This window comes from Achroia grisella, unplaced genomic scaffold, assembly GCF_030625045.1.
Source record: "Achroia grisella isolate CSIRO2021 unplaced genomic scaffold, CSIRO_AGI_Agris_v1 utg460, whole genome shotgun sequence".
Lineage (NCBI taxonomy): Eukaryota > Metazoa > Arthropoda > Insecta > Lepidoptera > Pyralidae > Achroia > Achroia grisella.
In genome coordinates, this window is record NW_026712870.1 from 346942 (window position 1) to 371122 (window position 24181).

At 35.4% G+C, this 24181-nt stretch overlaps 1 protein-coding gene across 1 annotated transcript in view; it reads right to left on the reverse strand.

Moving 5' to 3' along the window:
• Nucleotides 1-24181, reverse strand: part of LOC131845183 (uncharacterized) — a 55662-nt gene that overhangs the window by 4901 nt on the left and 26580 nt on the right. The window contains exons 3-8 of the mRNA XM_059194220.1: nt 22962-23075; nt 11720-11850; nt 3503-3667; nt 2163-2313; nt 950-1172; nt 220-387 (exon numbers count right to left, since the gene is read on the reverse strand). Coding sequence (XP_059050203.1) covers nt 220-387; nt 950-1172; nt 2163-2313; nt 3503-3667; nt 11720-11850; nt 22962-23075 — 952 coding nt within the window. The remainder of the gene's footprint in view (nt 1-219; nt 388-949; nt 1173-2162; nt 2314-3502; nt 3668-11719; nt 11851-22961; nt 23076-24181) is intronic.

The following is a 24181-nucleotide window of genomic DNA, read 5'->3' on the forward strand; positions in this document are numbered from 1 at the left end:
TATTCAAAAGTGCTTCAATGTAAGTTTATTTGAATAAATGATTTTCTATTCTATTCATGCCTCATAAAAGCGTACGAAATCTGGGAAACTTCTAGAATTATAAAAGCAAAAGTGTCGATAGATCTTAATAAAACTGCAGCGGCCACAGCTCCTGCTGCCGCTATCGCCTGTTAGCTGCGTGTGTATGGGAGTGTAGAGTACTGAGTACTGGGCACGTACTGGGCTCGTCGCAGCAGCAGCGCGTCGAGGTGCGCGGGCTGCGCGTGCAGCAGGTGCACGTAGGCGAGGTGCAGCGCGGCGGCCGGCAGCGGCCACAGCTCCTGCTGCCGCTCCACCAGCTGCCGCACCACGTTGATCACGTCCGCACGCTCCGACAGCTGCTCCGCGCTACATATATGTTAATTAAAGGCATTAGCTGCTTTTATACACTCTTTCACGCGGGAATTGACTAACCAGGTAGAAAAGAATATGTATGTAAATGTAGACTAAGAGAACGAGAAAACCACGCGCCGCTTGGTCGCGCTACCCCGCTAACCCCACTGCGCTGGGGGGAAGGGAATTGTTAGTAATGGGTTAAAATAGTCAGGTTGCCTCCACGCGGTTCCCCTTGGAAACCATCGTGATAAATTCCTGGTGAATTTGTCACGATGGGCTAACTGACCTGATCTCATGTTCATCTTATCATCTTCCACTGGTGCCCCGCCAGCGTAAACCGTTAGCACAAGCGGGAGCAACATTACATTATCATCCAAAAAAAAAAACACCACTGCGCTAATCTTTTACACCGGCGGGGCACCAATAGATGATGATAAGATAAATATGAGATCAAGTCGGTTATGATTTCATTATGTCAATTACATTGGCTGAGTGGCAGAGAAGTTCATTACGTGTGCTATGCAAATCGATGTAATATGATTGGATTTAATGGATAAACATGTATGTAACAAACCTGGCAGCCTCATTAGGTTTGTTTCTGTGTAGTATGTTTGGCGCGAACACGGTGGCCAGGTTAGCAGCGTCCATTTTGTTTCCTGGCTGGTGATCGTCTTCAGAATGTGTGGCGAGTTGCGCCAGGAATGACAAGAGAGCACTCAAAGTATCCCGGTGGGCTGCCGGGAGCAGCTGCACTATCAGCCTTAGGGCTTCCCACTGGAGACGCCGACTTCGAATTTCTAACATCAATAATAATTTATTTTTATTTTTATATAAATGTATATGTACAAAGCCAAAATAATTTGTTTAATATTAAAGCACTGCAGCGCGTTTTAGTCTACCTACCATTAGTTGCTTTTAGACGTACGCTCTTTCACGCTGAAATCGGCTTTCACGAAAAAAATGTGTGAAATGTGCACAAAGAGAACTAGAAAGAATGCGCGACGCCAGCTCGCGCATTCCTGCATTTTTCAATGTGACTGCTTTAGTGCCTTCTTATAATAATAAATTAATAAGCTTCACTGAACGATTGTGAGTGCAGAGGGCGCTCTAAACCCGCGGAAGGACTAATGGAGCGGCTGAAGGCCAACTACAGCCAGACTGATATGACTTTAGTTTGAGGACACTTTTGTCTTATTTTCTTTTTCTTTCAATATTATTTATTGTGTGTCTTCTATAAACCCGCGGAAGGACTTATGGAGCGGCTGAAGCCCAACTCCCGCCTGGCGGGTATGACTTTAGTTTGAGGACACTTTTGTCTTATTTTCTTTTTCTTTCTAAACACGTGTGTCTTCTCTAAACACGCAGAAGGACTTATGGAGCGGCTGAAGCCCAGCTCCCGCCTGACGGATATGACTTTAGTTTGAGGACACTTTTGTCTTATTTTCTTTTTCTTTCAATATTATTTATTGTGTGTCTTCTCTAAACACGCGGAAGGACTTATGGAGCGGCTGAAGCCCAACTCCCGCCTGGCGGGTATGACTTTAGTTTGAGGACACTTTTGTCTTATTTTCTTTTTCTTTCAATATTATCTATTGTGTGTCTTCTCTAAACACACGGAAGGACTTATGGAGCGGCTGCAGAACAACTCCCGCCAGACGGTTATGACTTTAGTCTGAGGACACTTTTATCTTACTGTCTTTTTTTTCAATAGTGTGTCATCTCCGAAAAATTAGATCTTAGACACAGGATACCTTTCGTCATCAAAATAATACTTAAAAGATACTCACTTTGTGTATGCAAGAAAGCCTGATATAAGTCTCTACAGAGCAGAGGATCGGGCAGATCCCTGAGGAATTCTTTGAGTAGGGTGGCCACATCGTGCGGACACGCGGCGGCGTCTAACGCTGAACACTGTCCCCGCTCCCACTCCTCTCGTAACTGGAAATCAAAATTTTTAGTCGTATTTTTTTCTAGCCATTCTTAACTTAGACGGCCTCGGAGGTGTAACGGTTTATCACAACGCCTTGCTTCCGATAGTCGCTGGTTCTATTCCTCGCATGTTACAAACATTTGTATACATCACGAGGATGGTTATTTTAAATAGACAATAATATATCTAAAAAAAAGCAAACGAAGTCGCGTGTAATAGGTAGTACGATTATAAGTTTAAGAGCGAATAACACAAATTGGGTCGGGCGCGGCAGTGTTGCAACAGCCGATACGTTTGTGAAAACATCTAATTTTGTGTATCAATATTTTATCCGTCTGTTGTTACAACGTGCGTTCACGATTTACACAACAGCTGGCTGTCACAATAACTATTAACATGCAAGCTTAAAACTGCATATCCCCGACTCCTCTCCATACAAAACATGTCTTTTTTCGGACTACTCATTAGAGTAGTCCGAAAAAAAAATTATTATTATTATTATTAAATAATAATAATATTTTTTTTTTCAGACAACATGTTCCATTTTGTTAGTAACAACTTACTTAATAATATAACTTATCCTACGTTAGTAATACAAGATAAAAATACAAACAAAAACAAAATATTATAAAAAGGTAACCTTTAATTTAACCTTAAATTTACCGAATGACTTGTTCCACCCAGTGTCCTAGAATGGGACAGTCTATTTTACAAGCAATTGCCTTCAGGACACTGTTGGAACTCGTCCGCACTCTGCCTAATAGGGACGTAATTCGCTTTCACCATATAGCATCGGTGCGCTCTTGCGCAAATAACTCTTGCGCTGATGCTGGCCGCAACTTGCCTTTACAGCTTCACCGGAGGATAGGGGGCGAGTGCAGATGGCACTCCAAACCCGCGGAAGGACTTATGGAGCGGCTGAAGGCCAACACCCGCCTGACAGATACGACTTTAGTCGGAGGGCAGCGTTAGGTGTTCGAGCCTCGGCACAGGCCGTAGTAATTTCGATCTCCGTTTTAATTGAATGGAGGATCAATCTGGTAGTTTATATAGAGAAGAAGTGCAGAATAGTAATATTGTCGTGTCGTATCAAGAATTAAAGAGCATGATGGAAGATCGTGGAAAGTGGCAAGAGCTCCACCGACAAGAGCGTAGCTCTTAAATGATGAATGAATTAATATATTGAACAATACTCACTTGTCTAACTCTCTTTTTGGACGCTGACACCCTGAAGAGTCCTATTGTGTGTAGCCCGTGCCGCCGCAGGTGAGCTAAGCAAGCAGCCACCAACGCTGGTATCTTCGGTCCTCCTGTTTCCTCCAGACCAGACCAGGCCCAATCACCGGAGTCACAGGATTCACTCTGAAAATAATTAATTAAACATGCAATTACTCAGTTGTCTAATAACAATAATTGACGGCCTCAGTGGTCTGGCGGTTCAGCACAGCTCTACTTCCGATGTTCGCGGGTTCGACCCCTCGACCACAGATATTTTTTCGTAAATACATACAACATACATAAAAACACCTAGGCCGATACAAACAATCATAGTTATTAGTACAAATGTAAGGTTCAAACATTTGTATTCATAAGTATAATTGTTTGTATACAATACAACAAATACAACGGATTTGGATTATTAAAAAGTATCTATATATTTATATCAGTTGTTTAGTACCCATAATACAAGCTCTGCTCATCCTATCATCCTCCACTGGTGCCCCGCCAGCGTAAATGATTAGCGAAGGCGGGTGCAACATTCCATTATTATCCTCTAAAAAAACTGTAAAGGCCAGAGGAACACATTAAAGAATTAAAACTTTAGCCGTATCAAATCACGGCTGAAGTAGTTAATATCATCATAAAAAAAAGAGATTATACGCACAATAGAGAACAAATAAAATTAATAAAAGAAAAACCTGTAAAGACCAATAGCGGCAACAGAATTAGAAAATAAAAAAAACAGACTATCAATTTCTTGTAGAATAAATAAGATAAAAGAAAGTATTTCTTCCAAAACAAAAACATAACTAATTCTGCACTAGCGTACAAAAGTCTGAAACCTTCTACGGCAAAACAAAAAGAAGGAATGGAAATAGGACTCAAAGCATTGCTCGACGCAGAAAAGAGGCTACTCTTCAGTTACTAGTCAGGTAAATTATAGTTTCTTCTTTTTGTTAATATTACATTCATATAGAATTCTAAAATAGGATACATCATCCTTACCATCTTCAGATTAAGATAAATCTTTGTTGAGTTTTTGAGATTTTGGCTATTTACTGAATTGTTTTCTTAATAAGTACTAGGACGTTATAAAATCGCACAGTTTGTGTAAATATTATGTGAGTACTGTTGCACGAATAACAACGATATTATATACACAAACTCCGCGATATTATAAAATCCTAGTACTTATGTAGAAAACACAGCGCATTCGAGACGCCTCTTGGGGAAAAAGATTTACGAGTAATAAAATTTTATATTTGTTTATCCACAAATCGGCGCGTAGTATTCACCCGCTGTCTAAATGTCGGTATGTTTATTCATGTTTAAGCTTATTGCAATTTCTTTAATTATCACTTCAGTATTTTATGCGTTTATAAAACATAAACATCATACAATAATAATAAGTTTATTTATTTCAGAAAACAGAGTCAATTCCCACAGTAATTTGTAGTTGAAAGGAATGTTGAGTTGTTACGTTGAGTAAACTCCTTTTGGGTAAGGTCGAACATGCTGATGCTTTTGCTAAAGTCTTATTTTCATTACATAGTATAAAACAAAGTCGCTGTCGCTGTCGCTGTCTGTCCATCCGTATGTATGCTTAAATCTTTAAAACTATTTTGAAAAACGGTTAACTATTTTGAAGCGGTTTTTTTAATAGATAGAGTGATTCAAGAGGAAGGTTTATATATATAATACATGTATACCCGTGCGATGACGAGGTGAGTAGCTAGTCTTTAATAAGTGTCTTAAATAAAATGCATCATCGTCAATAAAATGTCTCTAAGAATATCTAGAGCCAAATAATAATTACATATAAATGTGTTTGAAATTAGCTGTAAGTTTATTAATTGTAATGTATTTATTAAATAGTGGCTACTATAACCGTAACCATCAGACTGTCCGTTTTTTTCACTTACTACTCTAATGCTATTGGCTGCAGCTAGCCTTTACAGCTTCACCGGACGATAGTGCAGTGCAGTTGGCACTCCATACCCGCGGAAGGACTTATAGAGCGGCTGAAGGCCAACTCCCGCCTGGCAGATACGATTTTAGTCTGAGGCCACCGCTAGGGATTCGAACCTCGCCTCAGGCTGTCATAATTTCTATCTCCGTTTGAATTGGACGGGGGATCAATCAGATGGTCCATATGCTTGATTACCACCTATGTGGTAAATAAAAAGAAATTATTTGAGGATGATTGTTATATTGGCATATTTAGTAAGTATGTAATGATAAATTTATAAGTAAAATATTATTGAATACTGCATAACATGTGGCTTCGATGACGTACTACCTACTCGTTATTATTGAGACGGCAGCCCAGACAGTTGCTTCCGAAGGCGTGTCTGTACAAACAGACAAACAATGACGAATGCAATAAATCTTTGAAATGACGCTCTGAGCTGAATTGTTGATGAGTTTTTGTCAAATTATCTTTAACTACAGATAAACGTAACTAATAACAATATCTCTACTTTAATTCTGTTTCTTCTTCTCTTTGCTTCTCTATTCTGCTCTTTGCGAATTGTATTTCTGTGTGACGGGATATAATATCTCAGGACAGGGGTGAAGGGTGAAGGGTGAAGGGGATTATTAGTAGTGTGGATTAATAACACTATTGCTAGCAATGTACCACGTCAGGTTGACCTCCACGCGGTTCCCCCTGGAAATAATTGTGATAAATTCTTGGTGAATTTGTCACGAAGTGCTAACTGATATGACCTCATGTTCATCTTATCATCCTCTACTGATGCCACAGCGCCATCTAGTTCCAAGCTAAGCAGAGTTTATGTTATGGGTACTAGACAACTGATATAAGTACTTAATATTTTTTTTGTAAATACATAGATAACACCAATCGTACTTATGAATATTGAACCCGCGGCCGTCGAGAATAAAGCGGTGTGCTAAACCGCTACACCACCGAGGCCGTCAAATAAAATATAATAGTAGTATAAGTATAATGATCGTAAAAGTAGTATAATATAAATAGTATAATAGTGAAAGCAAATTATTTGTTAATGTTTGCTAATCGGTGGTTTGTATTCACACACTTAAACTTAAATTGTAAGTAAGAAAAAATTATTTAAAAGAGCAACACACAAGTTTCTTGCTTGTTCTTCTTGTGATGAGACAGCATTCCGAATGAGCGGTAGATTAAAAAAAAATGTTATGACTATTCAAAAGTGCTTCAATGTAAGTTTATTTGAATAAATGATTTTCTATTCTATTCTATTCTATTTAATTATTTTGCTATAACCACAGCCCCACAGATGTAAAATCATTATATGGGGGGAAGTGGATTGTTAGTAACATGGACTAATAGCCATCATCATCACTAGCAATGCACCATGTCAGGTTGACTTCCACGCGGTTCCCCTTGGAAACCATCGTGATAAATTTCTCGTGAATTTGTCAGGATGGGCTATCTAACCTGACCTCATGCTCATCTTATCATCTTCCACTGGTGCCCCGCCAGCGTAAACAATTAGCGCAGACAGGTGTACCATTCCATTATCATCCAACAAAAAAAAACATCATTATGGATGCCAGGGTTATTGTCCCATCGTTAACGTTAAATAAAATTTAAAAGAATATCAAAATAACAATTCTCTAATGCAATAAAATATCACGTTTAAAAAACTGTCGCAAATAAAAGCGACAGTCACAATATTAAGACAGTGTTGCCATAATAAAAAAGTTCATATAGAACATAATGACTGCGTTCGCCCTTTTTGAACGTCATCGCATAACCCAGATATCGGTCTCGTAAAAACTCGTGCGAACGATTGCGACACACCGCAACGCACGTCAGATGGATCTAATAGGTCGCGTATGACGTCATTATGACATCACAGGTGTAGAGTTACCTCGGTGGTCCATGATTTAATTGAGAGGAAATGTGGGTAGTTCTTTTTACATACAAACATTAACAATAACGTTCTCTATGGATAACATTAGAGGAAATATTTTTGTCCATTAAAATGTATCTTTGTATACCTATGTTCCCCATTTTTAATATGTTCTTCTTCTTAGTCTATTGTTCAAAGCAAGGTCGTAACCACCAGGATTTCTTCTTCCAATTAATACTCTCCAGGTAACTCTGTCCAGTGTCAATGGTCACCGACTCCAAATTTCAATTGGCGGCACCTCGAATCGAATCATGAACCCACCTCTTACTTCTCCGTCCACTTAATTTATATGTTAATTCTTTTTTAAATTGTAAACCTTCTAATATAACAAAATTTGCTTAATTCACACCGTCATAATAAGAAAGTCTATCAAATATTTTTTTTAAATGTGAATCAACAAAGAAAATATGCCTTCCTGTATTTTCATAGAAGAAATCATTAAAAATTGTAAATTTTGGAGGGGAAAACAGGGTAATACAAAATAATTATTTCAGCTTTTTTTATGCCTTTTATTCTCTTCGCGGAAATAATGGATGTTAGAGGGAACATATACGGATATAGCATAGAGAAATGGAGGCACGAAGAAAAAGAAATATAATTGTCAAATATCCATTCTTAAAAAGTTTAAACGCCCGCGATATCTCATTAGAAAATTATAAGAGGCTCGAGTAAATACAACGTCAGTTTTTCTCAGCTCAACTTATATTCCAAACTGACGATAGATTTGAGTTACCAACCATATCTGTAATAGACCTATACGAATAAAAATATATTTTGATCTAATTTGCTGATAGGTGTCACAGACTGATTTTGATTCCATTATCAAAAAAAAAAGAAAAATTACGATAATCTGTCAGAAATTATAGTCGAAAGTCGTCGGCAGAAATCATTTATTTATATCATTTTAGGCGGATTTTTTGTATTACCTGTTTTTTTCTATCGTAGCGTTATCAGTAAACAGATTAAACTGAGTAGAACTGACAGGAAACTCAACGGAGTTTAAATTTTTTATTGAATGAAACAGTAGCCCAGAGCATTGCCCTTGGTCTGTGCAAGCCCTAAATCTCTTAAAATATTAATAGGATTACTTACGCAATAGGTACAATTTATTTATTACGTTACTGATAGTGTAGCAGACGTTTATTGAACGAGATGGATTCAAATATACATGTTGCTCAGCACTAGACGAAAACAAAGCATAACGATGCAAATTTACGACCCCGTTAGTAGACACATTCTGAGAAAACTGCGAAACTATTATTCAAGAAAATTAGTATGAAACGGCGTAAAATTGGAACGCTCTATTTTGATGGCAATTATTAATAATGGTTGCAGTTTTTAAGTGTTTAGACCGAAGTCTCTCGCAACGTCGGTATTGTCAGTCAATTTTCATAAACTATTAAACACTTTTCTATATTTACAATTTATTATTTACTAACTGTATCCGAATTTATTTGTATAGAAAATTCTGTCTGTAGTCTATACGAGTAGAGAGAATATATAATATATAGAAATATTTTCAGTCAGACGATTTTGTACAAAATAAAATGTACATATACAGATATAATAGAAATTCTGCTTTTTTTAATTAAGTACGGTGTTCTACAGAAAGCTCTACGCCCAAGAAGGTCTTGAAACTACAAGATGTATGGTCATTCACCATCACTATGAACGTTTAATGTTACTATGAAATTCAGGATTTGGTCAACCTAAACCAAAGAATTATATTCCAAACATTTTCATAAACGTTGAATGTTCGTTTATTAGTTTAGTTGGAGCAAGGCTGTTTGTACGTATGTGCGAAATGAACTCATAAATCGTTATAATAAATCATAACACTGAATTTTCAAGACGTGTAGTGTCATCATAAGAATTATAGAGTTAGAAATGCGTATTATGGATAAATGTACGTCTATGTTCTTATTACCTTCACAATTTAACTGAAGTTTATACTATATCACATACGTACAATTATATATATATAATAGATAAGATTTTTTGTTGAATCTTAGTACACACAGAAGTTTCATTACAAGTAATATACATTACAGAATATTTAAACCAATACAATAGAGTAAAAGTAAACCTGTATGTGTATGCCACAGCAATAAAAAGGGCTCATAGCTCAATGTGAAGAATCACTCAAGCAGCAAAATACTGACTTTCTTCAGTTATTTTTTTTTAATATATTTTATAATGTGGCATTTAAAATATATACAACTCTAAATTTTTTACTCTAAATACTGACTTTCTTCAGTTATATCCTCGACGGTGAATGTAATATTTAAAAAAAACGATAACAATAGAAAATGAATAAAGAAATAATAAAGGAACAAATTCCCTGATGAGATTAAAAAACTGACAAGCTTAGGTGGCTAAATTGTTCTACATGAGTCTAACAACCTCTTAACATTCTCAACAAGCGATACAATATATTTAATAAAAATCAAATAATATGACATTCTTGTCACTGCGAAATTTGTCTGAGAAATTGTATTACGTATTGCACTTAATAATTTTCGTACATTATCGTTCCAATATATTTCATCATTCAATATAAATTCTTTCATTATTCCCTTCTTTCTATCATCAACATGACAACCTATGGTGTACTGTATATACTCGTATTTGTATAATATAATAATCATTTCACATCATTATCTCTTTTCATGACAACTGTCCGCTTGCAGACAAGACAGACACGTTCCATAGTTCACCTATAAAATATTCTCACGTCATCCGTTACTCGCCTTATACAGCTCTGTTCCATATATACATTTTCTTTGTTGTCTTAATCTATCGTTAATACTATATTCCTTTCAATATACTCATTATTAGTTGGGGGTCTATTTCATTTGTATATTTATGGTTATCGACCCCAAAAACCAATACAAATATGCGCTTTTTATGATTGACTTATTTTATATAGACTAGCTAATAAGCTGCTGGCCCACGTGCTGGAAAGTGGCCATCGTCGTTGACATGCTGCTCTCATAGCAGCATAAACATCACGTCGTCCAGTAACCCCTCATGTTTACCATGTACTAAGGCGTCATACCTCCGTACTCTGAAATTTCATTGTTAAATCTTACAACGCACCTAATGTAGCTAATTGGTGGCAGAAATATGTGATATCGAGGTACCAAGCAGATGTCTTAGTGCAGGATACAGCTATACTATTATCGAATATTTCATCATCATCTATAATAAACTATGCTGCATGACGGTGGACAATTAACCATAGACTAGGATATGATCTGCACTATATCAGATAGGCCCAGGTGCACTTCGACACGTCACCCAACGTTACGTGTCTTGGCGTCAACACCCAAACTATTTCTGCGCGCTCAAATGCCGAATGCCAAACTCTCAATTATCCGACCAACGAAAACTGACCCCATCCCCTATTAACCAGTTTGCTGTCGATGGGGGGACGCATCGATATTTTCATGGGTCGCAAAATATTGGCCAGTCGACGCTAGACTGGCTGACTGGGTGCGAATAGAAAATAGATATCAAACGTGCATTGATTGTTCGCTCTTTTTAATTCATTCGAGTTTCTATAGATAGATATTTGGATTTATTTTTGTATCGTGCAACAATATAGACTATTTATTACATAGACACGTGCTAGACAATATTTCAAAGTCCGAAGACGTTTCTGTTGAAGATTTTTATACGATTTGCTTCATTAATTACATTGAATGAAGTATAAACGTGCAAATTACATCCAAGGTAATAGTAAGCATCAATAGAATAAGGGACTATATATATCCAGAATGCAAGCAATAAACATTACTATTTTTTTGGATTTCCTTTATATCGTCTCGAGAGCGCTAAATTTAATATCATCTATCCTATTCATAGTGGTTAATCAAAACGCTTCTAATGTTACCGCATTTGTTAAATTAGTTTAGAAGTTATGTGGGAACAGATGAACATACAAATCAAAATCATAATCCTCCTCTTTGTTTTCCGGTAGTCAGGTAACAAGTGCTACTTTCTTCTTTTCCCTTCAATCCTAAGAGTGGTGAACATCTTCTTTCTTTGTATTTCTATGTATTTATGACAATTATAGTCCGTCTATGCAAATTTCTATTATTAGTTTTTGTTGCCAATAAATAAAACTATTTTGCAGCCATTACCCTCTGCTATTTCTGAACCACAGAACTTTATCTTGTTATTTTAGATTAATAGGCTGCCGTTTGCAATCAGATGGGTCGTCCACCTAGCTGGCATTAGACAACAATTAATTTTGTAATTTTTGGAAACTTACATCATCCCCTTTCTCTAAAGCTCCGAGCGAGGCAAGCGACGCTCTGGAGCCACCGTGCTGTCTTCTCAGCGCCCTCTCGGTCTCCACGCACTGAGCCAGCGGTACACCAAACACGCTTCCAACACTTGAGTCTGTAAATATAAAGACTTTCTTAATCTGTATACATACTGCTAATCCGGTTTCAAAGATTGGTATTGGATTTTTAAGGACAATGAATACAAGAAACTTAATGGCAAAGCATTAATCTGTCAATTCTGTCAATATTTTTTAAACCATGGTAAAAAAAATATAGTAAGTCGTAACTGTACTATGTAATACATGTATAATGTCATGCCCCTATAAAATTGCTACAAGATCTGATCCTCCAACCGAAACGCAACTTACAAAGAAAATTCTTTGCAACTGGTGAAATGGTGAGACAAAGATACCAACACTGACGACATTGTGTGAAGTCTGGTCATATCTATTCGACTCCAGCTTTTTCTTTAATCTGCTTATTATAGCTGCGTCCCTTTCTTTCTTTCTTTTAGGAATATATTTTAAACTGGCATTAAAAATATACACAACTCTTAATTTTCACCCTTATATCACCCCTATTCTTTTTATTATATAAATCTATTGTCATGAACTACTGGAACACTAATGCCTCTGTCTTAAGGAGGTGGTCCTTGACAGCGACGACACAGTATTATTTACTAATGTGGCTGTTATTGTTACACTACACTACTTTGTAAAATATTATATTTGTTAGTACCAATAAAGCATTATTATAATTATTATTATTATCTCTTAATAATATGTTAGTCTTAACAAGTACACCGTTAAAACAACGCGACTATACTATTTTAAACTTTTATCATGGGTATGTTTTTATAAAAGTAATCTCAACTGGACAATTTTAAACATCTGTAACATAAATTTTAATCTTTTTATATTTATTGTTAATTGCTATTTATAATATATTGTCTATTCCTTATTTAACGAAAATGGCAGTCAAATATAAAAATGTCATGGGGTCATCATTCTCCAGCTAGCTTTTCAAATATTTTCGATCAATCTATCGCACATCCGATTGATCTCCTGTCCCATTTAAACGACGATCGACATTTCAATGGCATGCTCCAAGGTCGAAGCTCTAGCCATCTCCCTAAACTGAAATCGTGTCCGTATACTTGGCCTTCAGCAGCCTTATTAGTCCTTCCACGTATTTGGAGCGCGCTTTACGTTGTTGTTTTGTCCAATGTTGCTGTAAAGGCAATCTACGGTGAACAGCATTAGAAAAGTTAAAAAAATTGCATTACGATTTTTAGCACAACATTTCTTTCATAAAACCGCTTCGTTGCGAAGTGGCAATCGTTAGATACATTAATTGTAAAGGTCGAACTATTCTGGTCTCACTACTAGCAGCGGTCCAACGCACAATAGAAAGGTGGGACAGTTTTAGACATAGCGTCATTCGGTTTATGTCGCGATTGATATTATAATTCAATTTTTATTGTTGTGACGTCTGAACAGTGATGCGTGCGGATTTATTTTGATAGCTGAGGGAATCGCTGCCGACATTTTAAAAGACAATCGAGACTGGAATTCTTAGGGGCATATGAAATTTGTTAATCATTATCACAAGTTTTAATAGTACAGCCAAGTGTATGAAGATTGATGATGCTAATCTTCTTAATGTCGGTCTGTTTGTGGTCATTTAAGATAAATTGTGCCTCGCCATTGTCATCAAATCCGCTTTCAATTAGTTCCTTTTCAAAAGCACTATAATGAATAGGTAATTTTTATGTTTCTGTCCCCTATTATATTTAATAGTTTGTTTTGATGAAAACACACTAAATCTGCTCCTTGTAAGGTATAAATTTATTACCGTAATGGAAACATTATTAATAAACCAAATTAATCTAAAGGACGGAGGTTGATTTGCAGCATTGAAATCAAATATAGGTATGTCAAGTGTACTATCATTATTGACATTAACAATTGACAATAGTTCTGATTCAGATTCAGACCATCTGGGATTACAATCATAAACATATATTACTATCAAGGTGCGAGATCCCGCCAATCAATTACACAATTATAGTTCGTGACCAAACTAATACATTATTTAGAACTAGATGGCGCCAAGTCTATTTATTATTGTTATTCGAATATTATTACTCTTCATAACCAAACAAACGCTTAAACTTGGCCCAAATCAGAAATAATGCAGAGTGAAGTATACAACAGATTATTTAGAGCATGGTTGGCTGAAGAGAACATTAGTTAGGGATCATTAACACAGAATGCGTGTAGGTAGCCCATATTCAAAATATCTGTATTACATTTGGCATTGAAGAATATTTGTACCACGCCCTCGCGAATAAAGGCACGAGATTATAAATTAAATTAACACCTACCAGCTTCTTGAAATAACTACACTAGAGTCCGGAAGATGTCAACTATACAGATACCTTAATTTACTAAATCTATTACTTTCACATCAATAGAACGTCTTACTAAAAGATAGATATATATGTGAGTGATTTCACTAGAGTATGCAGACATCGATGTTTGTAATAGGGTGCCAAATTACTAGGAATCATCATTGTGACTAAGCAATAAGCTGGATGTTAAAATAACGATGAGGATATCAGTTAATTTTTACTTATATCTCACCAAATAGGCAAGTGTAAAAATACTTTCGTGTTTAATATACATTATTTAAATTATTAACCGGATCTTCAGTCAGCTCGTGACCACGGCTAGTGCAACCTAGTCGAAACGTCGAGAGAGGTAAATACCTTTATTTGCCATAAAATTATTCGTGTTAAGACCCGGTTAATAATTTGAATAATGTAAAAATGTCTGTCAGAACAAGATGGTTAACTTATATCCCATAGGAATCCGAGTATCTAATCAGATATAATAGTTAAATATCATATTGATACTAGGATTGTATATATAATTTTTATCACAGTATATGAACATTTTAGACCTGTACCTGTACCTGAGCTGCCTGTGGAAATTATTTTGAAGGGGTTTAAACTAATTTCTACTGACACCCGGCATGCAACTGAGATATTACCACCACCAATCATTTGTATGTTTAAGAAGACAAAAAAGTTGCCGCTACAGGAATGAAGTACAATTATATCAGAGATATAAAAGAAAGACAGGATATAAATTATTAACTTATAAGACAATTACTTCTTCTCAAGAGAATAAATTCGTCATTGCTAGATGCAAAGCGACGTTAATAGGTTATTATTAAACGTATACATAGATTATAAGACCAGCCCTTCGAAAATTTCACCCCATATAGATGTTAAGATACAGTTATTATAAATTTGACCTGAATTATATTTGATTAGGAAAATATACGAACTTTCACAAAGAAATACAATTTGGCCCAAGTTCAATACAAACATTAAAAATACGGTAAATTATATTGAAGTGTAAACAGCTCGAGTGCGAATGCAAGGTTTGGTTAATTTTGGTAAACAATAGTTTTGTTAGGCGGTCGGTTACATTGAAGTATGCTTGAGCACACGTCTAGTTTCCATGGCCGAATATAATTTACACACACGTCATACTTATATACTATATTACAGTATAATTATTGAGTAGGTAGAACTTTAGCTGCCGCTTCTGGTAGTTTCGGCTCAAAATTTTTCTGAATCATGCTGAAGGTACGGTTATTAGACTTCGACAATTCAATGTTATAGTTGCTGTTGTAGAGTATTTTGAAGAATTTAAAAGTCACGTGAATTCATAAATAAAATTCAATGATAGAACTCATACAATTGAAATTAACGAGTTTTACTAAGATATACATTTGAGGCAAACACTTATTATTACGTATCCACTAGTAGAACATTATGAATAGGGTTTGTCTATTTTTTATGTTTATGCCCAGAATCAAAATGCATGCAGATTTCCGAAATTTTTGTAACGAATGTAAAGAAAGGATAAATAGTAAGAGTACTCGAGGAAAACTGTAATAATAAAATGTAATGTGTTAACTGAGCGAGAAATCAAATATCCGAAATCGGTATGCGTGTTGCATAAGTTATTAAAGAGAAGAAGCAAGAGTGTCAAAGATCTTTCCCCTGCATGTCTCCTTGGTAACAGTAAAAGTCTAGCAAATCCGTCATAAACATTTCGATACTTCTCAAGTCATATAGACAGGTCATCTGTATTAGACGACCTGATGAGGAAAACATGAAAATTTGCAATAAAACCGCTTCGGCCATCAAAAAATGTAATGTTTATGTTGGTCGTGCCGAGCAGAACAATATATTGCGCGATGACTGATAATTCTCATGTACCGTACACTATTTTTAACATTTGAGTACGCCATGGCGCCTGGCGTACATTATTACAAAAAACATTTTCATATTTTACGTTGAAAAGTTTTAGTCAATCTCTGATAGTATTGTGGAATGTTGTTTTGTTGCTAAGCGTAGTTTCTATTTCAAACAATTCAACTCTATATCTACTTCTGAGAAAATTTGTTCATACAAAAGTGTTGTGGCTACAATTTAATATAGCTGTAGTTCTCCACTTGACTTGTCACGCGCCAATTCCTGAGAGAACTATTTAGTGTCTCCAGAGTAATAATTCCGTTTTTATTTGCATATTACACGGTTATAGTCTTTTTTAATGTTTCGTGCTAATATTGTTTAAATATACACTGCCAGTAGATTTCGAGCAGCTGGCCTTTAAGACTTCACCGAACGATAGACGGCGAGTGCAGGTGGCAAAACCCGCGGAAGGAATTATCAGGAGGCTGAAGGTCAACTCCTGTCTGACGGATACGACTTTAGCCTAGTGGCACTGCTAGGAATTCGAACCTCGGCTCAGGCCACCGTAATTTCCATAGCCTTTTGAATTGGACCGAAAGAGGGCAGTAAATTTTAATGATCCCTGAGAACAATCTTTGAAACAGCTAATTACATTTCTAATATTCATAATATTATCTAACTACACCATAAATATTGCTTTAATACCGATCATGATATAGTTTCTTCATAATAGTCTAATATTATAAACTTTTTCAATCCCAAAAGTACAGAAACCCATTGTACTTTTTAACTGTTACTAACTTAACATTGCTTTTCATAGAAAAAAACAAATATGTTTGTTTACTGTACATAAAATGTTGAATATTTTCTCTAAATTTTATCCAATTATTATAATATTATTTTATCCTGTCAAACAGTTCGAAAAATCCACTCAGACCAATGATAGATAGCCGTGCATTCTGAGTATTGTCAGTACGATTTCATACACAAGAAATATTGTAAAGAAATCTTAAAAAGTTTCATAAATCTTTAGAAATACTACAAAAAAAAAAAAATCTATAATATACTTCTCAAATAAAAGCAAAAAATTATGCGATTTATGCCAGTCCCAAAACCACAGATATAGATTTGAAAAGGTGCATTCGCTAGTGGGTGTACCAAAACCTAATTCTAGTTAATCACTAAAATAACTACAAGCACTTATGAAAATGATATTCCACGAATCATCTATCAGCATTATACATAATAAAAGAGTAACACTGAATGATCTATTAAAGCACAAAAAACAAGGAAAAATAAATTTCGCACATATATCGACCTTGACATTTCATGGAAGTACCAGAGCGACGAATTTCACATAGATGACACATTCAGAACACAGAAATTGCTATTATTATTTCTAAAATAAACAATATGTTGAAATTATTTGAAGAGAACTTTTGAATAAAACGAATTGATCAATTGATGCAGAATACTGACAGACAAATAAATAGAGCAGCAGTAATATTAAATATGGTACAGTAGTTGCAAATTTGCTAAACACATTACTATGAGAAAGTAGAGAAATGAAATATCAAAAATCAGATCCGTAATACGATAAGCTCTGACTTACTTATTGGTGAAAGAAAAAACAAAACATCATCGAGGTATACAATAGAATATAACAAGGAGTGAAAGTCACAATATAAACCCTCTGAAATGATATGGGAATTTGACATAGTAACTTCGGTCTGTCATACGCAAATGGCGACACAGTAGCTAGAACCAGGTTAGCGAAAAGCAAAAATTCTGGTTCTGTTAATGAGAGAAAGAAACTCAACAAGAACTTACATCATCGAGATATACAACACATATCTCAACAAGGAATAAAAGATAGAACAAGCCCTCTGACATAATATAGAAACTTTGACACTGCAACACCAGTCTGTCGTACTCAAGATACCGAGACGGAGTATCAAAGTTGAATGTTTATTAGTACTACGTTACACAAATAAACCAATCCACGCTAAAAGTGTAGTCTCGCCGGATCGTTTGATATTATGTTGATATCGCATTCGCAATGTTGTGATTAAATCGCTGCTGTTAGCTACTTGGCAACGCTTCAGAGCATAGTCGACATATTTTGCGTCTGCCGGCCCCCGCATCTCTCACTCGCGCGGTTTGCTAGGAATTAAGTTTTGATTTGGAAAGTATGGTTTTTATAGAGCAAATATTTTCAACATCTGCAGGTCTGCTCTGGGCTATAATGTTAATATTTCAATGCAAATGATTTGTGTATTGTTCTTTTGAAAAATAATGATATCTAAATTGAATAAATCAGTGTAAGTTAGTTCTTTGACTATCTAAACTTTCACGAGATATGTCGTGAAATGTTCACGTCGTCGTGATTAAGATGAATGTGGATATGTTATAAGGGCAGAGGAAGGCAGATAAAGAGATGGATGGACTGTATGAATGTGTATGATTATAAGGGTAGAGAGTCTGAAAAGATATAGATAAACTGTGTGAGAGATGATATGGCAAGAAATGCTATCGCAAGAAAGGGAGTAAAAAACGAGATGACTGCGAACAGGGATGAATAGAAAAAATAACATTAAACCGATCCCAAATAAATGGGATAAAGAAGAAGCAGATGATGATGACTCTCACAAGATATCTATTATAATTAATACGTTGATAATATATAATTAAAAGTGCAAAATGTAGCAATTCAATGTCATTGGATCGCAATTAGTTATCAAAGTAAATAATACGTTTAGTTGATTTGACACAATAGTATTAATTTCTAATCCATAATCAGACGGTGAAGTGCAAAATTTTATCATTCAAATGCCCAAATTAAGTTTATAATATAAACTGAACTTCCATGTTACCTGTATTCTGTTCAGTCCTTTTTTGGATTTATTATAAAATGTAATATTTTGCCACCTATTTACAAAAAATGCATCTCTATCAGTTATATTCACTCATAACACAAGCTCTGCTTAGCTTGGGACTAAATGGCGAAGATATTATTATTATTATCGTGTAGATTATCTTTAGATGATTATATTTGGTACGTTTTCATGATTATTTCGAAAGCCGCAGACTATTAATACAGACAAAAATGTATACTCTACATCAGTGTTTCCCAAACTTCTTTGTGTCATGCCTTTCTAAAATGTATCATACATAATTTATGATATTAAAAATTTGAATTGTTCTTTTAAGAAACAAATAATAGGTTTTAGAAAAAATATCACCAGGATATTGATAGAAAATTTTCAAAAAATTATATTGAAAATTTTGTATTCACAGTTCAAACATCCAATAGGGAGTCCATTTTCTAATTGCCCCTTGACAATCAAGTTGATTCCCCTGTGGGGCGTGGGCCCCATGTTGGGAAACACTGCTCCACATACTATATTGTATTATTAGACGGCGATCATCTATTATTCCACACTCTGTTTACTTACAGCCGGTTTCAGCGAGCTGTCAGTTTCAGCTGTAAGTCATGAAAATGTATGTAAGATCTCACTATTTCTCTAACGCTGCAATGTCAAACAATTCATATTCGCATTATATAGAATTTTATTGATGGAATGCGTAATTTACTTTGCAGTTCATTCAACTACAATTTATAGCAATCTAGCTTTTACACGCGACATTGTCCGGTTTATTTAATAATTATATTTTGAGATAATTAAAAGACAACCTCAGTACTCAAGATACGATTAATTGTTACATCAAATTACATTAAGACCTAAGAAAAAGTAATGATCAGACAGACAGGTACACTTTCCCATTTTTAATACTAATTGTCGCCGGTAACTTTGTACGCTTTTTTTAGATAAGCGAAGGGACTGTATTATAGTTATGTTGGTGAATATTATTACTGAAAGATAAAATTTTTTTAGGAAGCAATAGTAATATTAATAATTAATATTAATATGTATCAAAAGAAAATCACATCCAAGAAGAATCATGACAAAACAATATTTTTGTACATAAAATAATAGAAAACATCAACTATATATTAAAAAATCTATCGTATACAGTCTATGTTCGTAGTTCTGATTTGGTAATTAACAATAATATGATGAAAAGCATAAATTTCAAATTCAAATTCAAAATATCTTCATTTATGTAGGTCTATTACAGACTCTTATGATATGTCAAATCTACCGTCAGTTCGGAATGATATCGAGATGAGAAGAACTGACAAGAAACTTCGTTCGTATTCTTTTCAAATAAATGTTGTACATGTTTACAATTATACACAGTCATTAAAATTCAAATTTGGGAGAATAGAGTGACCAGCAACTATTGCAAAAAACAAAAAATCTAATCAGTGTTCGCACCCTGAACAGATCAGTTCCCACAAGCAGCACCCGTTCACGAGTATGACGGATGAGCCAGCCATCATTGCACTCAACCATATTTAACGTCCTGCATCTTAATATCGGCCCAAAGAGACGAGGAAGGCCCCTATTAACTTGGCAGTCCGTTATCATGAACGACCTAAAGAAAACGGAAGTAACCGACTCGACAACCGAGGACAGATGTGCCTGGAGAAGAAAGACTAGGAGAGCCGACCCCAAATGAAATGGGAAGAGAGAGAGATGATAAAAAACATAACGGAATCAACAGATAATAATTCAGGTATAAAAAAGGGAGCAGAGTGAAATAAGAATCTCCCTAATGCTTCAATTCATTCTGTACAACAAATTGGACTAACTGTTCCAAATATTTTTATAAATGATACAGGTATTAAAAATGAAACAGGGTTAAATAAGGAACTCCCTAATGCTTTATTTTCTTCTGTACAACAAATTAGACTAACTGTTGCAAATATTTAGGATAAATATATAACTAAATAACACATAAAAACTAAAAGAGCATATTACACTTTCGCAGAAGATCAAGGAGAGACTATTCGAATACAAATAAAAAATGAGAGAAACGAATAAATTGAAAGAAATATCGCATCGGCACACCGAGCCGGCGGCGGAGCGACGTTTTCATTGCTGTTCGCTTTTATCATTAACTATAAACGATCCGTTTAAATCTCAATAATACTAACATTGGAACGATAATTCAGAGATTTCGCGGTTGTCCGCCTAATGAATACATCATAGTGATTTATTGTTAGCACAGTTTACCGAGATTGTAAAATATCAAGATTTTTATAACCATTGAATCATTGCATCTGCATTCCTTCACATTATATAATGTGTTGCGTCGATTACCGTAAAATGAGGTTGGAATACAACATTTATGAACATGCAGTGGTCGAATTCATCTAGTTTACCCAAATTTTATAGTATAGGGGACAAACGAGCTTGCGGCTCAGTGATGGCAAGTGATTAACGCCGCCCATGAGCACCCGCAACACTAGGGAAATTGCAAGTGCATTAGTGGCTTTTTAAAAAGAAATAAGCTCTTCAGAAGAAGAAGGTTTCAATATCGTATGGGTTCGCAATACCATTACTGGAAGATTCCTCAATGTGGCTGTGCGTGTCAAAAAGTTATAATAATGATATCTCAGGACAATTCACGCGCACACACTGTCTGTTATGATTTATAACTTATCCGTGCGGGGCCGGGCCGTTAGTTTATATCTAACTAGGACTGCCCGCATTTTCAGCCGCATCAAATTTATAGCCTATATGTTAATCTAATGTATAAGCTATATTACTGTAAAGTTTCATCAACATTTGTTCAGTAGTTTTTGCATGAAATAATCATAATCTCAAGACAATTCACACAGCGCCATCTAGATCTAAGTTAAGCTAGCTAAAGCTTGTATTCTGGGTACTAGATAACTTATACAAATACATAGATACTTTTTTTTCGTAAATACATACATATTACACTAAGAAAACACCCAGAACGATACAAACAACCGTACATGAATACAAATGTTTGTGCCGTGAGAGGAATCGAACCCGCGACCATCGGAAGAAAAGCGGTATCCTTTACCGCAAAACCACCGAGGCCGTCAAGAAGATACGAAAGAGAAACAAACATCCATACATACTCACAAACTTTCGCGTTTATAATATTAATAATATTTTGTTGTCTAACCAATACTAGTACTACACAAATACCAAATCTCGTTGCCATGGAAGTGAGTTGTCGCCAGTTGTAACGGCCTTGATAAATCTTGTCAGATTTTGCTTCTAACAAATATCTATGTCACATTTCAATCCGCAAATTAAGCCCGACGGTTTAAGAACTATTTTATAATAAATGTGTACATAATGACTAGATGAAATTGGCGCATACCGCACTTGTGTAAAGCTCCGAACATGATCCCTGAGTATTGGCAGACACCTAACAGTTAGTCATTCTCGTCGTGCCGCTGTTGGCTTCGCTCATAAATAAAGAATATGTACCTAACTGTACCATTTATGAAAAAAAAATACATTAGAACAGAATAGATGTTCAACTAAATTTAATACAACATATGTATGTACATAATATAGATTAGAAAATACCCAGACTGATATAATCATACTCATGAATAGAAATGTTCGCGCTGTTCGAGGAATCGAACCCGCGATCATCGGAAGTAAAGCAGAGTGCTAAACCACTAGACCACCGAGGTCGTCAAAAGTGTCCTCTCACAAGTATTTGCCCGCTAGTCGCTATAGCCACCTATGGATGATATGGCGTAAGAGAGCCAAGACTAACCACAGACTAGATGGGGACTAGCCTCTATCTCCACGAGACATAACTTAGTGGCGCCCTCTAACGAGTAAAAAAATGTGCTATTCCGCTAGACCACCAAGATCGTCGAATAAATAATACAAAACCATGAAAATTTATATACAAGACATACGATTTGTTGAGCCACAAAATAAATCAGTTATAGAGATGTCGGCAGTTAACAGACTAGCCTCTACAAGTAGTAAGAGGGCAACGTTCCCCAAGGTTCGCTTAGGGTTAATAAGAAAAGGTAAATTTCTCACCCTTGTCCTTCTCGTCCTTGGTCCGACTCTGGTCGAAGAAGCCAGTGGTCAGCGCTTTCCTTTTCAAGAGGTACGCGCGTCTTTTTGGTTTCGTAGATGCCGCAACCGCATTCTCTATCAACAAATACACACTCAATTAATAGAAATAGAAATAATTTTTTTACAAATAAACTTAATATAAACACTTTCGAATAGTCATTTTTTTATTCTACCACTCATGCAAATAAACTTAATATAAGGACTTTAGAATAATTATATTCGGAAAGCAGACTCATAACAAGAAGAATGACCGAGAACGTGTTGCTCTTTTACCTTTTAACTGATAGCTGGCAAAAAGATAAACCAATTTTGTGACCATTCAGAGTATGCTCGGAAGATGTATCTACAAGTGTATAATAATTGTAGTGTCTAGTGTGCGCCCCCAAACTTCTCTATCTAAAAACACTTTTTATCAATACCAAGTTTCTAAGAGATTGCTATTATATCTAATTATATTAGCGATAAGACCGCCTTTTGTAAAACACTTTTAATATACTTTCTCTTCGCGCTGTAAATAGTTATTATTTTTATTATTAAATAATCACTAAGATGGATTTTGTATAAAGCTCCTAAGTATAAAGCTCTATCTATCAATTCAAATAAAAGTATCTTTAATCATGTAGGACTTACAGTCTCTTATGATATGTCAAATCTAAAACCGAAAGGGGCGCTTGTAATTTTGCAAGTTAAACCAAAAAATAACTCTCATTTTCATCAGCTGAACAGTCCACTTGTTTGGCATTCCAGTTACATAAAAAAAAACGTCAAAAACAAACAAACAAATGTGCAATACGAAGTGGCGCAACTCGACACTTGTTTTGATAGAAAATTGCGACGCGAAGTGCGTACGCGCCGGACGCGGGCTCACGTGCTCCCGCTGAGGTATTGCGAAACAAGAATATTCTTATTAATATTATAAATGCGAAAGTTTATGAGTATGGATGGATGTTTGTTACTCTTTCACGCAAAAACTATTGAATACATTTCGCCCAATTTACACAATATGTCTCTAAATTATAACCTATGTGTTATTCTGATGTATAAGCTATATTACTGTAAAGTTTCATCAAAATCCGATCAGAAGTTTCTGCGTGAAAAAGTAACAAACATCCATATTCACAAACATTCGGGTTTATAATACTAGCTGTGTCCGCGGTTTCAACCGCGTTAAATTTCATTAA